The following is a 19,144-nucleotide window of genomic DNA, read 5'->3' as shown; positions in this document are numbered from 1 at the left end:
AAAATCCATTTATTAAAAAAAAAATCTAAATATTATATCTAAAATGGTCCGGCCCACGTGAAATCAAGTTGACGTTAAAGCGGCCCGCGAACCAACCCGAGTCTGACACCATTGATTTGGAGCGTCCAATCAGCCTACCATGCATATTTTTTGGAAGGTGGGAGGAAACCGGAGTACCCAGAGAAAACCCACACATGCCCGGGGAGAACATGTGCCCCCCTTATTAATGATTGCAATTCCCCTCATTAAGCGATTAAAAAAACATATTTACTCACATAGGGCACACTTAAAAGTGGACGGGGCGCCCAATTAGTCGGTGCGCCTTGTGTATGCAGTAAATTCAAGATTCTGTAGATGTCGCTGTATGATGCTGACAGCTTGACTGTCTGGGTACATTGCTAGCTGACGCGCTATATTTATATAGTGAAAAGGCGGGCATGATTGACATATAAAAGCATGACAACATTAGCAATAGATGATCCGGATTAGAGCCGAAATGGGTAAAACGAGATTGTTTTTTTACAAAAAGCAGACTTTTAAAAAAAACATTTCCCGTACCAAAGTTATTATATGGTGTACACAATTTGAATTGATAAAAAATGTATAAAATACAGGAAAATGTATAAGTTGACAGGTATATTAGCACTCAACGATGACGTTTTGTCTGCTACCAGTGACCGAGATGATCCGGATTTGAGCCAAAATGGCTAAAACGAGACGGGTTTCACAACAAAAATGACTTCAAAAAATTCTCATGCAAAAGTTATTACATGGCGTACACAATTTGAAATAATTTTTAAAAGTATATAAAATACGGGAAACCATATAAGCCGAAATGGCTAAAACGAGATGCGTTTTACAAAAAACGTACTTCAAAAATTCCTGTGCAAAAGTCATTATGCGGCGTACACACTTTGAAATGATTCAAAAAAACGTATCAAATACAAACGTATAAATTGACAGGTACGTAAATACTAAAAAAAACAAAGAAAACAGGAAAGCAAATTGCCTAAATGACGAATCCGCAACACAGACTTATCGTTTGGGACCGTCAGCTAAAAAAAAGTGTAGCCCTCCCTCCACAAGCTGTTTGCCATTAAGTGTGACGACACTTCCACTACACGGCCGCTACGCTCCCCCTGAATGCTAAGCGGCTATTTCCCATCATTATGGCATTTAATGCGATCAGGATGCTAATCAGATTGCAAATGAAATACCCCCCTGACACACTTGTGTGGGTCTGCTGGCGAGGAAAGAGGTAATTGATGGGGGGGGATTGGGTAGCTTTAGCCAACTCGGGGAGGTAAACCCATTTCTTGCTTTTTTCAATTTCCATTTATTTTTGGGCTTTTAAGCAGCGCCAACTAAGAAAGAACTTTTTGTCCAACAGGGCTCCCTCTACAGGCCAATGAAATTTTGCGTTGCCTGCAAACCGCAATTTGGATTCACGCAGAGCATCAAGATAAACAAACCTCAATAAACCTCAATAAAGCATTGTCAAACTTAGTTTTGCTTGTGCTGTCTTTAAAAAACACGAACTTGCGTATAAATATGAAATTACTTAATAAAAATCCAAATTATGAATGTGAAATTACTTAGTAAAAATCCAAATTATATTAAGTAAAAAAAATGTTAATAAATATAACCTTCCCAGCATAGAATTTAAACTATTAAACATTTGCCTAATATATGCTAGCAGCTAGAATAACATACGCTAGTGGATAGCATAACATAGGCTAGTGGCTAGCATAACATAGGTACGCTAGCAGCTAGCATAACAGGTACACTAGCGGATAGCATAACATAGGTACTTTAGTGGATAGCATAACATACGCTAGCGGATAGCATAACATAGGTATGCTAGAGGCTAGCATAAGATAGGCACGCTAGTGGATAGCATAACATAGGTACGCTAGCGAATACCATAACTTAGCTACGCTAGCGGATAGCATAACATAGGCACGCTAGCGGATAGCATAACATAGGCACGCTAGCGGCTAGCATAACATAAGTACGCTAGTAACTAGCATAACATACGCTAGCAGCTAGCATAACATTGGTACACTAGCGGATAGCATAACATACGCTAGCAGTTAGCATAACAAGCACACCAGCGGTTAACATAACATACACTAGCCTAGTGTCATGCTAGCGCGATATCGGACGAGGCGTCTGTTGGACACACACCAATCATAGCTTTGGGGAATTTAGAGTGTTAGCCAGCTAGCCTAGCACGCATGTTCTGTCGAAACCGGTGTACCCGTAGAAAACCCACGCAAGCTCTATGAGAAATTGAAAACTCCACCTGGGATCAAACCCTTGACCTCAGAACTGTGAGGCCGACGCGCTAACCCACTCCCCCGCTGGCCCACCATTTAAAACACAAAACCAATCTTTTTCACCCGTTTTGCATCCCCTGAAAATTTTGTGATCGGGCTCAGTTCCCAACACGTCATCCGGTGGAGGACACATTCATATTCACGCTCATATTTATCTTGGCTATTCCACTCAAACGGCATCTGTCTCAGAAGCGGTATAATCGGGTTTTAAGCTGCTAAACTACTTAAAGGCGGTGAATTATGCGGGGTAATAGATCTTAGCGTGGAAGATGAGCGGGCTTTAGATCCAAAAGTGCTGGATGCGGTAGTCTGTCAGACCGTACCGCGCACCTCGGAGACCAGCGGCTACCGTTAGCGCTGGACTTTGGACGTTAGCATCGCGCCTTTCCGTCGTGAGTGCGAAAAACCGGTTCGTAAGTCCTCAACCGTCTGTTTGTCTTCTCCGCAGTCGGGACAGCGACCTCTCCACAATCATCTCCAACCTGCACCACAGCAGACAGCATGGCGTACCCGAGGGCCAATCGGCATCCGACACCAACGCCAGCACGGGACACCCAGGTAGGACCCCCGGTGACGTTGCGCGCTAGGCTAAGTGTCCTTTTTTTTGACTGTAGAGTAATACCTTAAGATAAGAGCTTAAAGTCTTCCGGGATCGAACTTGATGTCAATTTCCTCGTATCTCAAATCAATTTTTCCCCATAGAAATGAACTAAATACAAATTAATCCATTCCCTTATTCTGAAAAAACACCAAAACAGGATGTTACAATGAAAAAACATTTTCATTTGCTGTAATTCACTAACTACTCACAAAGTAACACATGCTTATATGGACGTTATGATTATTAATACAAAAATGTGACAGTATTGACGGCAACGCACTCGTAACATGACATAAACTTTAAATAGAGGAACTTAGATTACTATACACACTTAAAATACGTTTTAATCTTACGTTTCGCGGGGGTCCGGCCCCCTTATGAACCGCGATAATCGAGGTATTACTGTACAACCTCATATCTCAAATTTCTCGTATGTTGATGCACTCATATATCAAGGTACAGTCATACCTCTACTTACGAATGCCTCTAGGTATGAAAGTTTCAGGTTACATTTTTTTTTTTAAATTTATATGCAAATGAGTGACTCGAGATACGAAAAAGTTACGAAATCCTCCAAAAGTAAATGCATTTCCTTATCCGTTATTTTATTTTGAAATCCCCTAATTAAGCGATTAAAAACAGTACAAATGCAACGTGGCACATATTTTCACACACACACATAGGGCACACGTAAAAGTCTAAAATGTACTACAAAGTGGACGACTTTCGGTCCTGGTAGAACCGACTCTTGTCGCCATCTGGCAGACAAACACGGGTATTACATCTATAACGGCCACGGAGGGAGATATTTCAGCGCCGAAAGGCACATTTTTATATGCTTTATTTATTTTAAGACATTAATACATCATTTCGTTATATATTTTTTCAAATTTTTGTGTTTCCTCACATTTTTCATACAAAATCGGGACACTTTGACCAATTTTAAAGGTTTTAGTTTATAGTTGTGTGAGGACAATGGAACCAATTACAGAATTTACATATAAAGTACACCTCTACTTACGAAATTTTCAAGTCACGAAAAAAGTCTTGGAACCAATTAATTTCGTAAGTAGATCATTTTTATAGGGTTGAGTTGGTAGTTTTTTAGAGGATGTTGGAACAAATTACAGAATTTACATATAAAGTGCACCTCTACTTACGAAATTTTCAATTGACGAAAAAAGTCAATTAATTTCGTAAGTAGAGGTATGAGTATATTACTGTAATTTGCGCGATTGGAGGATTTTGTCTTAATCTGATTACGTCTTTCCGGAGGTCGCTCGCCTGTCACTTAGCGCTCCGGGATTTACGCCGGGGGTGAAAAAACCCGCCTTTCCATTGACTTTAGAATAAATAGCATTGTTTGCCATTAAACCCAACAATCATGCTAACAGAGGAACCATGCCGCGCTAAGCTAAGTGTTAACGGACGGAAGGCAGACGGCGTTTAATCGCACTTATTTGTTAAGTAGCCTTTGTGAGCTCGATGGCGGGAAAACAAACGGACTAATCGGGTATTATTGTTACGCGTGCGGGTGTTTTAGGTCACCCGGGATTGGCAGTGACTCGGGTATTTAGCGTTAGCCATTTTTATTCAGTGTTAGATACGCAGGATTTAGCGTTAGCGATTTTCTGGTTTGCTAATGTTAGCGCTTGGTTTTGTATTATGAAATTCACAGTTATTAGCAACAAATACCCGTGAAATAGCGATAAAATATCATTATAAATATATTAAATAAAAATATATAAAAATATCATTATTAATATATAAAATAAAAATATACATATATAAAATATCATTATAAATATATAAAATCAAAATATACATATATAAAATATCATTATAAATATATAAAATATAAATATATAAATATCATTATAAATATATAAAATAAAAATATAAATATAGAAAATATCATTATAAATATATAAAATAAAAATATAAATATATAAAATATCATTATAAATATATAAAATAAAAATATATAAAATATCATTATAAACATATAAAATAAAAATATAAATATATAAAATATAAATATATAAATATCATTATAAATATATAAATATATAAAATATCATTATAAATATATAAAATAAAAATATAAATATATAAAATATCATTATAAATATATAACATAAATATATATACATATATATAAATATATTTATTTAGCAAAATCCCAAATATGTCTATTTTTTATATGTCAAAAATATTTATAATATTTTAATGCTGTTTTAAATATCGAAAAATGATATCTAATGTCAGTGGAATTCAGCAAAATGTAAATTGAATTTTATTAGAATTTAAACTGATATTTTATGACATCTTTTGCTACAGATGGCATCAAATGAGTTAAAAAAATACAAAAAAAGAAAAAAATATGATGTGCTTATGAAATATTTTAAATGTAAACAAACTCAAGGTCAAATTGACGTCCAAGTTTTTTTGTGTATGAAGTTGTAAACTTTTGGATTATGTAACTTTAATGCAATGGACAAAGTATCTTTTAAGGACGTAAATATTCCTTTACTCATTATTCGTAACGCGTATCCTCACGAGGATCACCGACCTGGCATGCAAAATGCAGATTTGACCCCATGGTGACCCTGTTTTCCTCATCCTATTAGCCTTTAGCGCAGCAAGTGGCTAATAAGCTCAGACCCAACACCCGCGTACCCTCTCTCCACGTTTGCTCATCTCTTTTGTCTGCGGGATTAATTTGCCATACGGCACCCCCGAGAATAAGGAATTGTGGGTATAAGGTCACTCCTGTTAGTCAGGTAGACTCTTCCACCCAAAAAGTAAATGCATTTTCTTATCCGTTATTTTATTTTGAATTGGCGGGCAAATATGGGTATTACATCTATAATGGCCACGGAGGGAGATTTATTTATTTATTTTAAGACATTAATAAATAGTTTCCTTATATTTTTTGTCATTTTTGTGTGTTGACGCACATCTTTCATACAAAATTGGGACACTTTGACTAATTTTAAAGGGTTTTGTTGGTAGTTATGTGAGAATTTTACATATAAAGTACACCGCTACTTACGAAAATTTCAAGTTAGGAAAAAAGTTTTGGAACCAATTAATTTCGTAAGTAGAGGTATGACTGTATTTGTTACTTTGTGAGCATAGGGGGTGAATTAGAACAATTCAAAAAAAAAATTAGAGGGTGGGACCAAATTAATTTGTGTTTATTGATTTAGATGAGATTAGATAACTTTATTCATCCCGTATTTGGGAAATTTCACTGTCACAGTAGCAAGAGGGTGAGAATACAGACACAGAAAAATACATTTTAGACATAAATAAATAGGTCATAAATAAGTTAATAAATAAATACATATATAAATAAATATATAAATAAATAAATGAATGAAAACCAAACAAACAAATTAATAAACAAATATAAATAAATACATTACTATAAGTAAGTATATATATAAAAATAAATATATAAATAAATGAATGAAAACCAAACAAATAAATAAACAAATATAAATAAATAAATATATAAAAAATATATATAAATAAATGAATGAAAACCAAACAACAAATAAATAAACAAATATATAATTAAGTATATATATACAAATAAATACATAAATAAATATATAAAAATAAATATATATAAATAAATGAGTAAATAAATATATGAATAAAGACATGAATAAATATATAAATAAGCGTGTTGCTGATATATATATATATATATATATATATATATATATATATATATATATATATAAATAAATAAATAAATAAATTGTCACGCTATTTGTGTTTGGAATTTTGTTGATGCTTAGTAAAGAACGTCAAACTTGTTTTTCATCATTTTTGGGGGGTGATTTTGTCAAGATAAAATGAGGCTAGGTGGATTGCCACCTTTGGGCGGGTTACCGGGCGGGTTACCTGGTTTTAAAAAAAAGTTCATGTTTAACCCTGAACTTTAGAGCGAAACGCGGGAAGCCAGCAGGAAAGTGCGCCCAAACAAAAACAGGATGTAGAATAGGCTTGAGAAAAAAGAGCAGACGCGCCTGATAGCGATGGAAGAAAACGTTCGGAATTAGCCAAACGGGACACAGAGATGAATGGGCGGCGGCGGCGGCGGCGGCACCCGGGGGGAGTTGGCGGCGGCGGTGGCTATGGCGGCGGACAGTGTGTGTGTGTGTGTGCGTGCGGGGAGGAAAGGAGGTCGTCTCTGTGCCGGAGTAGGCCGTTAATTAAATCTGAGGGACAGACAGGAAGGCTGCCTCCCCCCCTCCCTCACCCCCTCCCCCCGCCTTCTCTTCTCCTTTTCTATCCCTCCCTCCCTTGTTCGCGCTCTCGCTCCCCAGCCGGCGACTATTCAGAGGGTCTGTGAGCGCCGACGGGGGGAGGAGGGGTGGTGGGTGAGGCCGCGGAGGGAGGAGGGGGAGATGGGGGGCACGGGCGCCGGGGTTGAGAGTCTGGCGGCCCCGTGGAGACTGGAAACTGTGGCGCTGTGGTCGGTCGGGCGGTCCGTCGGGCCGGAGACTCAAACACGCAGGAGATAAGGTGGTTTTTTTAAGGGGGGGGGACTTCCTTCTCTTTACTTACGCGCACATGCACTCTCGTAGGCAGTTGCAACTTGTTGGGGTGTTTGTGTGTGCTTTTAAGGGTGTGTTTGTCTGTGTTGTTTGTGTGTGTGTGTTTGTGTGTTTTTAAGGGTGTGTTTGTCTGTGTTGTTTGTGTCTGTGTGTTTGTGTGTGTATTTTTAAGGGTGTGTTTGTCTCTGTGTGTGTTTGTGTGTGTGTGTGTGCGCTTTTAAGGGTGTTTGTGTGTGTGTGTGTGCGTGTACTTTTAAGGGTGTGTTTGTGTGTGTGTGTGTGCTTTTAAGGGTGTTTGTGTGTGTGTGCGTGTACTTTTAAGGGTGTGTTTGTGTGTGTGTGCTTTTAAGGGTGTTTGTGTGTGCGTGCACTCTTAAGGGTGTGTTTGTGTGTGCGTGCACTCTTAAGGGTGTGTTTGTGTGTGTGTTGTTTGAGTGTGTTTTTGTGTGTGTGTGTGTTGTTTGTGTGTGTGTGCTTTTAAGGGTGTCTGTGTGAGTGTGTGCGTGCGCACGCGCGCTTTTAAGGGTGTTTGTGTATGTGTGTGTGTTGTTTGTGTCTGTCTGGTTTGTGTGTGTGTGTGCTTTTAAGGGTGTGTTTGTGTGTGTGTGTCTGTGTGTTTGTTTGTTGTGTGTGTGTGTGCGTGTGCGCGCTTTTAAGGGTGTGTTTGTGTGTCTGTGTCTGTGTGTTTGTTTGTTGTGTGTGTGCGTGTGTGTTTTTTTAAGGGTGTGTTTGTGTCTGTGTGTGTCCTTTTAAGGGTGTTTGTGTGTCTTTGTGTGTGTGTGTGTGTGTATGTGCTTTTAAGGGCCTGTTTTGTTTTTGGGTTGAGAAGCCAGCGTCTTTTGCTTTTAAAGATTTTGGATTTTTGCTCATAGAAAGGGTTATTAATAAAATAATAAACAATAGTTTTATTTTTTTTCTGTTGTAGAAAAGAGTCAAGACCCCAAAGTATGGGTTGTAGGTGCGTTTTTTAAAATTGTTTTTAATTTTTTTGAAGTTCGTTCCAAGGTGGCTAATGACTCCTATTTGCGAAATAAAGAAAAATAACCCAACTTAAGGTCACAAAGAACTGTTGTCAATGAATGTCAGATCAACAAGCATTTTCAGCGATTTACTATTTAAAGCCTTGAATGGCGTTTGTTTTTGGGAGAAGCCGGAAAGTCCCCACAGGAAGGCTCCAACCGGATTCCAACCCGTGACCTCAAAGCTGTGAGGCAGACATGCAAAGCATGTGATCGCCACGCCACTTGGAATCCAAAATCAGACTAAAAAGAATGCAACAGAAGATTTGAGACCAATCCTCAAAATTGACCAAAATATATTTGGGTGGAAATTCTCATCCAAATCACTTAATAGGACAAAAACAAACAAACAAAAAACCCTACTTATTTATTACTTATTACATATTTATTGATTATTTACCGTATTTTCTCGCATATATACTGTATTTTATACCCCCCCAAAAAAATGACCGAATTAAGGCACGAAACGCCATAACGCAAGACAATGCGGTGATACAGTATTTTTTTCAAAATAGAGAAAATGTTTTAAAAAAGGCTAGATAAAATGTATTGATGTCTATGAATGAAATTCAACAAAAAAACATCTTACTTATAGAACGTGAAAAAACTCACTTGTGCCTGCCATTGCTTGCTCAGGGCAAATTTACCATCTTTTTTGCATATTTTTTCGTATTTGTCGCAAAAAAATGATGACTGAATCGAGTGTATGGCTTATATGCGCACAAATTAGATTTGACATGCACAACACTATGACACCCTAACGCCATGGCGCCATTACGCCATGACGCCATAACGCAAGACAATGCGGCCGTTACGGTCATTTATTTCAAAATAGAGAAAAGATAAACAGATAAAATGCTAAAAAAAAGTTAATTTTGACGTCTATGAATGAAATTCAAGAAAAAAAATAACCGTAACTTGCATAATACGTGAAAAAAAAACTTGTGCCTGCCATTGCTCGCTCAGGGCAAATTTACCGTATTTTCTCGCATATGCGCCGTATTTGTCACTCAAAAAATGATGACTGATTCACAGTTACGGCTTATATGCGCACAAATTAGATTTGACCTGCACGAAACTGCAAGGAGACAAAGACGAAACACTATGACACCCTTAACACCATGGCGCCATGACGCCATAACGCAAGACAATACGGCCGATACGGTCATTTATTTCAAAATAGAGAAAAGATAAACAGATAAAATGCTAAAAAATGTTAATTTTGACGTCTATGAATGAAATTCAAGAAAAAATAAACTGTATCTTTAAATTAATTTGTGTTTAGTTATTTAATATGGGAACATTTGATTCAGATGAGATTACATAATATTATTCATCGGGTATTCGGGAAATTTCACTGTCACCGTAGCAAGAGGGTGAGAATACAGACACAGGAAAAGACATTTTAGACATAAATAAATAGGTCATAAATAAGTTAATGAATAAATATATATAATTCAATATATATAAATAAATAAATAAATAAATAAATATATAAAAAATAAATATATATATATTTATATGTAAAAATAAATGCCTAATAAATATATATATATATATAAATAAAATAATAAATAACTAAATTAATAAATATATAAATAAATGAATAAATATATATATATAAATAAATGAATAAATAAATATATAAGTGAATAAATAAATATATAAATACATGAATAAATACATAAATATATGGCGCCGCCATCTTACCTAGGAATGACAAACAAGACCACTACGGACACACTTCCTGGTTGTACTGCTCACATGACTTCCTTTTTGAATTTGTCTACGTGCAGGCAACAACTTTTTTGAGTGTGCAATCCAGCAGACAATTCATAAAGTATCTCCGAAATACCACGTGCGATGATTTTCTTAAGATTTTCCCTTCAAAGTAACACATTTTATACTCCCTATTAAAACCACGATTATGGAAGTGAAAATTGTCAATCAGGGGGCGGCTTATACGAGGGAAATTGCAAAAATCAACCATTCTAAGGCCATTTTAAGGGTGTGGCTTATTTCGCTAATCTAAACGGGCTAAGTTACATCTTCTGCAAACTTCTTAAACACTTGCGGCCACCTGCGCGCCAGATGACTTAGCATTTAGCGACACGTTTTGTCCTCCCGCGGCCCATAATTCTTCTTGAGCTCCACTTCTCTTAATTTCCTCCCACCCCCACCCGAATAAAAAGATCGGTCGGGGGCGCCGTGTCCTTTTGCGCACGTTGGCCGCCACGCATCCTCCCTCGGCACGAGCCCAAGCGCCCCCGCGTCGCCCCCGTCCGTCTCCCTCGTCAACCCCCTCCCCCGGCGGCGTCGGCGGCCGACGCGCCAATCAATGGCGGGGCTTTCGGGGGCCGGCGGAGGCCCCGGCGCTCGGAAAGAGGGATCAATAAGTTATTAGCACCATTCTGTCAGCTGTAATGTGGAGATTGATTGGGGGGGCCGCCAGCCCCGGCCCCCCCGCCCCCGCCCGTCGCCCCGGCCTTTCCTCACGCGGCCCCCCCGCCACCCACCGCCCCCTCGCCGGCCTGATAAAGATGACAGATTAACGGAGTAAGAGAGGAATTAAGGAGTCTGGCTGTCTGAGCTGTCACCACGCTCGCTACGACGGGGGAGGGGGGGAGGAAATCGGACTAAGGGGAGGGAGGAATGCTGCCTTGCTTGACGGTGGGTCCCGAAGGCGTCACGCCAATGACCGGTTTGGATCCCGCTGGCTTTATCGGCTCGTTCAGAGTCTCGATCGAAAGCGGAAAAGACAGTTTTGTGTTTTGGGGAATGGTCTTGAACCGGGGCAGGGAATCGAACCCACAACCTGTGGGTTGTGGAGAGAACACCCATATAAAATATCATTATAAAGATATTAAAAAAATACATATATAAAATATGATTATAAATATATAAAATAAAAATATACATATATAAAATACAATTATAAATATATAAAATTAAAATATACAAATATAAAATATAAATATATAAAATAGAATTATAAATATATACAATATAAATATATAAAATATAATTATAAATATATACAATATAAATATATAAAATATAATTATAAATATATAAAATATAAATATATAAAATATTATTATAAATATATATAAATATAATTATAAATATATACAATATAAATATATAAAATATCATTACAAATATATAAAAATAAAATATACATATATAAAATATCATTATAAATATATAAAAATAAAATATACATATATAAAATATCATTATAAATATATAAAAATAAAAGAATATATATAAAACATCATTATAAATATATAAAAATAAAATATACATATATAAAATATCATTATAAATATATAAAATAGAAATATACATATATAAAATATCATTATAAATATATAAAATAAAAATATACATATATAAAATATATTATAAATATATAAAATATATTATAAATATATAAAATATAAATATAAATGTATAAAATATCATTATAAATATATAAAATAAAAATATAAATATATAAAATATGATTATAAATATAGAAAATAAAAATATACATATATAAAATATGATTATAAATATATAAAATAAAAATATACATATATAAAATATGATTATAAATATATAAAATAAAAATATACATATATAAATTATCATTATAAATCTATAAAATAAAAATATAAATACATAAAATATAATTATATTAAAAATATAATCGCCCGGTGGACGAGTGGTTGGCTGGCGACCGATTCATCGTTACCTTGGGATAAGCTCCGGCACCCCCCGCGACCCTTGTGAGGTTAAGCGACACCGAAAATGAATGAATTTCCTTAAGTATTTCTCTTTCGCTCTTTTTCAAAGAAGAAAAACAAAGATAGCATTGACATTTTTGACATCTACTTTTATTTAGCCGGCGACCAATCACTGCCGGTCTTCCCCATTTTTCAAACAGATCGGACTTTTCTTCCCGTTCAAAGCGTGTGAGGTAAAAAAAAAAAACGCCTATAGGAGCCTTAAAAAAATTCAAATCTAAGACACTGATGATGAAAATAATAACCGCCCCCATCTTAGCGCATAATGTAGCATATCAAGCACATGATTGGCTAAAAGCCGCGGGTTGCAAAGCAGGGCTATAAGCGTCCTTAGTTAGTAAACGGCTAGCACAGCTCAGGGCCGGCCGGGCATTAAAAGGGAGCATCGCTCCTCTAAGCAGCCTCGTTTAATTGGCTTTAAAAGCTCGCCGCCCTCAAATCTCTGGCCCGAGGGCGCCGGAGACGGAGACGCCGCCGCGGCGTCTTTAGCGAGGTCAGCCGGAGAGACGGCTCGAGTGCGTGGCTTTGATCACTGGCGTCTCCGGGCGTGGGTGGAAACGCGCGCCATGCTTTTTTTTAGCTAGGTACGACTTCAGTTAAAGGGAATTAAGTGCGACCCGCTGGAATTAGGTGCACTTTTTACAGTGGGAGTGGAAAAGGTTAAGAAATAAAATGGGTGTGGTTTGAGGGATGTTTTTGCTGATGCTAATGATTCATTTGGTGGGGAAGTAATCAGTGATTGGGATTGGTCGTCTAATCGGCTCATGGGGAAATGATGTTGTTTGCTGGTACAGTGGTACCTCGACATATGAGCAATTTGAGATACGAGTAAAATTTTGGGTGAATATTTATCTTGAGATACAAGATAAATTTTGATATGCGAGCAGACAGTGGACGCGATAGGCTGCTCATAAGAACATGGTGGACACTCGTGTAATGTCTCTACGAGCACTGGGCGGAGCATTGCATTTTTTTCACTGTTTTTTCCCCGTTAGTCCACAGGTGTCAAAGTGGCGGCCCGGGGGCCAAATCTGGCCCGCCGCATCATTTGGTGCGGCCCGGGAAAGTAAATTATGAGTGCCGACTTTCTGTTTTAGGATCAAATTAAAATAAATAGTATAGATGTATATTAAATTTCCTGATTTCCTCCCTTTAAATCAATAATTGACATATTTTAATCCATTTTTTCTGTGTTTTTAGTTCAAAAATCATTTTGTAAAATCGTAAATATATATATAAAAAAGCTAAAATAAACATTGTTTTAGATCTATAAAAAACGGAATATTCAAGGCTTTTAATCCAGTTCTTTTAATCGATTTATTTAAAAAAAATCTAAATATATCTAAAATGGTCCGACATATCTTAAATTTCCTGATTTTCCCCCTTTTAAATCAATAATTGTCATTTTTGATCGTTTTTTTCTGTTTTTAGTTCAAAAATTATTTTGTAAAATCGTAAACATATATGTGAAAAAGCTAAAATAAAGAGAGAAAATAAGATCTATAAAAAACAGAATATTCAGGGCTTTTAATCCAGTTCTTTTAATCCATTTATTTAAAAAAATCTAAATATTATATCTAAAATGGTCCGGCCCACGTGAAATCGAGTTGACGTAAATGCGGCCCGCGAACCAACCCGAGTCTGACACCCTTGCGTTAGTCAGTGCCAATGGCGGAGCTTGTTCGCTAATACGAGAGGAGTATATACTACTTCTGGTTGGCAAGTGGTCGTGCGTTATCCAATTGTGAGGACATTTGTGTGCATCATTTTAGGAATATTTTGAAGGGAAGACAAAAGCAAACAACCCTCAATAGGTTGCATCTGAAAGTCAGGGTGGAGGCGGGGCCAATAGAGCCAACCCGGGAGAAGAAAGGTATCAAAATGTCAAACAAAATTAGAATTAAGTTTAGTGTAAGGTTAGATTCAACTTATTTTGAGTGTGTCTGCATCGTAATCAAAATTCATTTAAATTTGTTTATGTTATGTTACGAGCGTGTTGCCATGCAAAAAGCAATTGTTGGTAGATATGTTTTAATCCATTCCAAAAAAATTGAAAATCTGAATGTAGTTTGTAATTCTCTGTTAGTCTTTTTAAAGAAGAAAAATAACGAGTATTGACATTTTTATATTTAGTTTTTTGGTGGTGTGGTATTTTTAAAAAAAGCAGAAGTTGGTAGATATGTTTTAAGTATTTCTCCTTAATTCTTTTTTAAAAAGAAAAATAATGAGTATTGACATTTTTTACAAAATTTATTCGAAAATCTGTATCGCAAAAAAAGATAATCTATTGTGTATTGTGTAATACGACACCCCTTAAAATAGTTGTAACCTTTGGCTAAAACAAACGCACTTATTTGACATGTCAAACGTATCTTGCGGGCATTTTTTAAAATCCTCCACAATTCCAGTCCACCTCCATACGATTTGGAATTCTAATTAAATCGTTTAAAAAAAACTACATGGACTAAACCATCATTGGAACTATGACCCTTAGATAACTTTTTTTTGCCAGAAAAGAACCCCGGAAAGGTCGTTTCTGCCTGAAAGTAAAGTATTGAAATGCAATAAATATATCGAAACGAGGGAGTCTTGTTAGAATGTTTAAAAAAATAAAAATAGAAAATAAAATGTTTGGGAACTTTTTACCGCAAGGCAAAACTACTATAAAAAATGTTGCGCCGAAACACTTAAAATGTGAAAAGATTCATTTTGTTTTGTTAAGCATTTTTTAAAGTGTAATGCATAGGAAAAAAAGATGGAGCCTTTTGGAATGTACCATGTTTTTTTTTTTAAAAGGGGGATCGGAACTTTTTTTATCGAAAGTCAAAACTACTATAAAAATGTTTTCCAAACGTTTTCTCCGGTCGAAACTCTTTAAACGCCGAAAAGATTAGTTTGGTTTTGTTAAGCATTGTTTTTAAATATAATTAATTGAAGAAATAATGCAGCCTTGTTGGAATGTACCATGTTTCCCCCCCCCCAAAAAAAGTGTGGGAACTTTTTTTCCGGAAGCCAAAACTACTGTTTAAAAAAAAGTTTAGATGAACCTTAGCTAGCGCCGAAACCCTTTAAACTTCGAAATATTAATTTAGTTTTTAATTATAATGCAAGGAAGATATAATGGAGCTTTGTTTGAATGTACCATGTTTTCAAAACAACAGGTGAGAACTTTTTACTTAAAGCCAAAACTACTGTTTTTTAAAAAAAGTTTAGCTACAAGGAAGAAATGATGGAGCCTTATTAGAACGTACCATGTTTTCAAAAAACGGGGGGGAACTTTTTACCAAACGCCAAAACTACTATGAAAAAAAATATTTTAATGAACCTTAGCTAGCGACTAAACTCTTTAGATTCTTTTTAGTTTGTTTAGAATTGTTTTTAAATTTAAAGCATGGAAAAAATAATTAAACTTAGTTGGAAGGTACCAAGTTTCGCCCCCCACAAAAACGAGCGGGAACTTTTTACCGGAAGCCAAAACTACTGTTTTAAAAAAAAGTTTAGATTCAAGGAAGAAATAATGGAGCCTTATAAGAACGTACAATGTTTTCAAAAAACAGGTGAGAACTTTTTAAAACTATTTAGATCAATTCATCAATCAATCAAATATTTTGTTAAGAATTGTTTTCGAATTTAAAGCATGGAAAAAACTAATGAACCCTTTTTAGAATGTACCATGCCCCCCCCCCAAAAAAAAAAAAAACGGGGGGGGGGAACTTTTACTGAAAGCCAAAACTGCTATTTAAAAAAAATGTTTCGATGAACTTTAGCTAGCGACTAAACTCTTTAGATTAAATTTATTTTGTTAAGCATTGTTTTTAAACCTAAAGCATGGAAAAAATAATTAACCCTTGTTAGAATGTACCAAGTGTCCCCCCTCCCCAAAAAAGAGTGGGAATTTTTACCAAAAGCCAAAACTACTATGAAAAAAAAAATGTTTTGAAGAACTTTAGCTAGCGACTAATCTCTTTCGATTAATTTTATTTTGATAAGAATTGTTTTTAAATTTAAAACATGAAAAAAATAATGAACCCTTGTTAGAATGTACCATGTTTCCATTTTTATTTTATTTTTTTACTGCTAAAAAAATGCTTAGCTGAACCTTAGCTAACGACTAAACTCTTTAGCTTAATTTTATTTTGTTAAGAATTGTTTTTAAATTTAAAACATGAAAAAAATAATGAACCCCTTGTTAGAATGTACCATATTTCCCTTTTTACTGTTAAAAAATGTTTAGATGAACCTTAGCTAGCGACTAAACTCTTTAGATCAATTTTATTTTGTTAAAAAATGTTTTTAAATTTAAAACATGAAAAAAATAATGAACCAACCCCTTGTTAGAATGTACCAGGTTTCCCATTTTTTTTACTGTTAAAAAAATGTTTAGATGAACTTTAGCTAGCACCAAAACTCTTTCAACTGCGTGCAATTAATTTTATTTCTAATTATAATGCAAGAAAAAAATAATGGAGCCTCATTAGAATAAACCATGTTTTAAAAAATAAAAAATAAAAACTTTTTACCGAACCAAAAACTACTACAACAAAACATTTTGCTGAACCTTAGCTAGCACCAAAACTCTTCACCTTAATTTTATGTTGCTAAACGTTGTTTTTCATGCACAAAAGACTTGAATTTGAGCAGAGCAGCTCAGGAAAAAAAAAAGAAAACAACAAAACAAACGTTCTTCTCCGCCCCTAAAAATACCCTCTGAGCAACGAGAAGGCGGTAAAAGGGCGAAAAGAGAGGAAACAGTCTCGAACCGCGGTTTTTTGTCTGTTGGAGTCTGCCAGAAAAGACGAGGTGTGCCAGTTAAAAAAAAAAAAAAACAAGACAGAGAGATGACAAACGTCTTTTCCAGTTCTGCGTTTCTGCCTCCGTGATTAGGCCCGTATTGATTCGAGGTGCGTTTGCGGGGGCGGAGGTGGGATGGCGACGGAAGAAGGAAGGAAGGGAGGAGACGCCGAAGAGGAGGAGGAGGACGGAGCAGTAGGGGGTGCCGTAATTGTACACAAGATGTGGAAGCGGGAGGGCGTCGGGTATAGAAAACGGAACAAATGAGATTTTTTTTTGTCTTCCAAAATTGGCATTCTGGACCTCAAACTCCCTACGACGCCATTCTTTAAAAAATACCGTATTTTCTCGCATATAGGCCGTATTTGTCTTTAACGTCAACTTGATTTCATGTGGGCCCGACCATTTTAGATATAATATTTAGATGTTTTTTTATAGATGGATTAAAAGAACTGGATTAAAAGGCGGGAATATTCAGTTTTTTTAAGATCTAAAACAATGTTTATTTTCGGGTTTTTTATATATTTTTTTTAGATTTTACTAAATGATTTTTGAACTAAAAAAACAGAAAAAATGGATTAAAAAATTACAATATTGATTTAAAAAGGGGAAAATCAGGAAATTTAATATACATCGGACTATTTTAGATATATTTATATTTTTTTTTTATAAATGTCAGGGGCATCTTATACGAGATAAATTGTAAAATTCAACCATTTTAAGGCAGTTTTAAGGGTGCGGCTTATACGCGAATGCGGCTAATATGCGAGAAAATATTGCGGTTAACTTTGTACTCGATGACAAAGGAACAAGCAAAAATACAAAGCTTTCGAAAAAACCCAATTGAAAATAACACACAAAATCACTTAATGAGGAAGTAAAATCTGACGTGATGCTAACACGCTAACAAAACGAATGGAGGTGGGTGCAGCCACGGAGAAGCGATAGCGGAACTGTAGCTAACCACCTCCACTCTGTAGAAAAAAAAAAAACATCTCCACCAAACAGGAGCAGCAAAAAAACTGAAGAATGCCAAAAAAACGGCTCTAAATAAGGCGGAAAAACACAAAGACAGGAAACGTGGCGGAATTGACTGCTACAGGAAATTGCGGAGCGAAAAAAAGGCACGCTAGCGAGAAGAAAAGGACAGATTAAACAAACCCGCGGCCACAATACTGACGAGCGATTTGACCTTCCACTGTGGCAAAGTTTACAAGCCCTCCTATCACGAGGGGGGACGGGGGGTTCTTGGCTGAATTCAATCGATTTGACTGAGACGTAACTGTAGTCATTTTCTGTTCACTTGCCTGACTTGGGTGCGGGCAGGCGCGGGTTCGATTCCCATTTGAATGGTCGTCTGTTTTTGTGTGTTATGCTACTGGCGACCAGTCTAGGGCTCCGATTTCCTTCCAAAACCGATCTCTAAATTGTCTGAAGCTTTTAGTTGTCCCCCGCCTGGTGCCTGAAACCAGCTGGGATCCAGCACCCCCCGCAACCCTTGTGAGGATAAGCAGTTTGGAAAGTGAATGGAGTAAATGATTGTGGTTGAACGGTGGCTGTCGTTTGGACTCTAGCTTTGAAGCTTTAGCATTAGCATTTGGACAAAATCTGGGAAAAAAGCATTAGCATTAGGACAAAATCTGGAAAAAGGCATTAGCTTTAGCATTTGGACAAAATCTGGAAATAGCATTAGCATTTGGACAAAATCTGGAAAAAACATTAGCATTTGGACAAAATCTGGAAAAGCATTAGCATTTGGACAAAATTTGGAAAAAAAGCATTAGCATTAGCATTTGGACAAAATCTGGGGGAAAAGCATTAGCATTTGGACAAAATCTGGGGGAAAAGCATTAGCATTAGCATTTGGACAAAATCTGTAAAAAAACATTAGCATTAGCATTATTATTTGGACAAAATCTGGGGGGAAAAGCATTAGCATTTGGACAAAATCTTGAAAAAAAGGAGGGAAAACCAGGGTTGTCATCCGGGTTGTTTCGGGGGGACTCTCAACTCATCTCTGAGAGAAAAT

General features: G+C 36.2%; 1 protein-coding gene across 2 annotated transcripts in view; it reads left to right on the top strand.

Moving 5' to 3' along the window:
- Window positions 1–19,144, top strand: part of samd11 (sterile alpha motif domain containing 11) — an 86,442-nt gene that overhangs the window by 35,013 nt on the left and 32,285 nt on the right. For both annotated transcript variants that reach the window (XM_077615447.1, XM_077615439.1), the window contains exon 4: window positions 2,788–2,897. In XM_077615447.1, the coding sequence (XP_077471573.1) occupies window positions 2,788–2,897 (110 nt within the window). The remainder of the gene's footprint in view (window positions 1–2,787; window positions 2,898–19,144) is intronic.

Source organism: Stigmatopora argus, chromosome 1 (assembly GCF_051989625.1).
Source record: "Stigmatopora argus isolate UIUO_Sarg chromosome 1, RoL_Sarg_1.0, whole genome shotgun sequence".
Taxonomy (NCBI): domain Eukaryota; kingdom Metazoa; phylum Chordata; class Actinopteri; order Syngnathiformes; family Syngnathidae; genus Stigmatopora; species Stigmatopora argus.
Note: the sequence above shows the minus strand (reverse complement) of the source record. Positions and strands in the feature narration are given on the sequence as shown.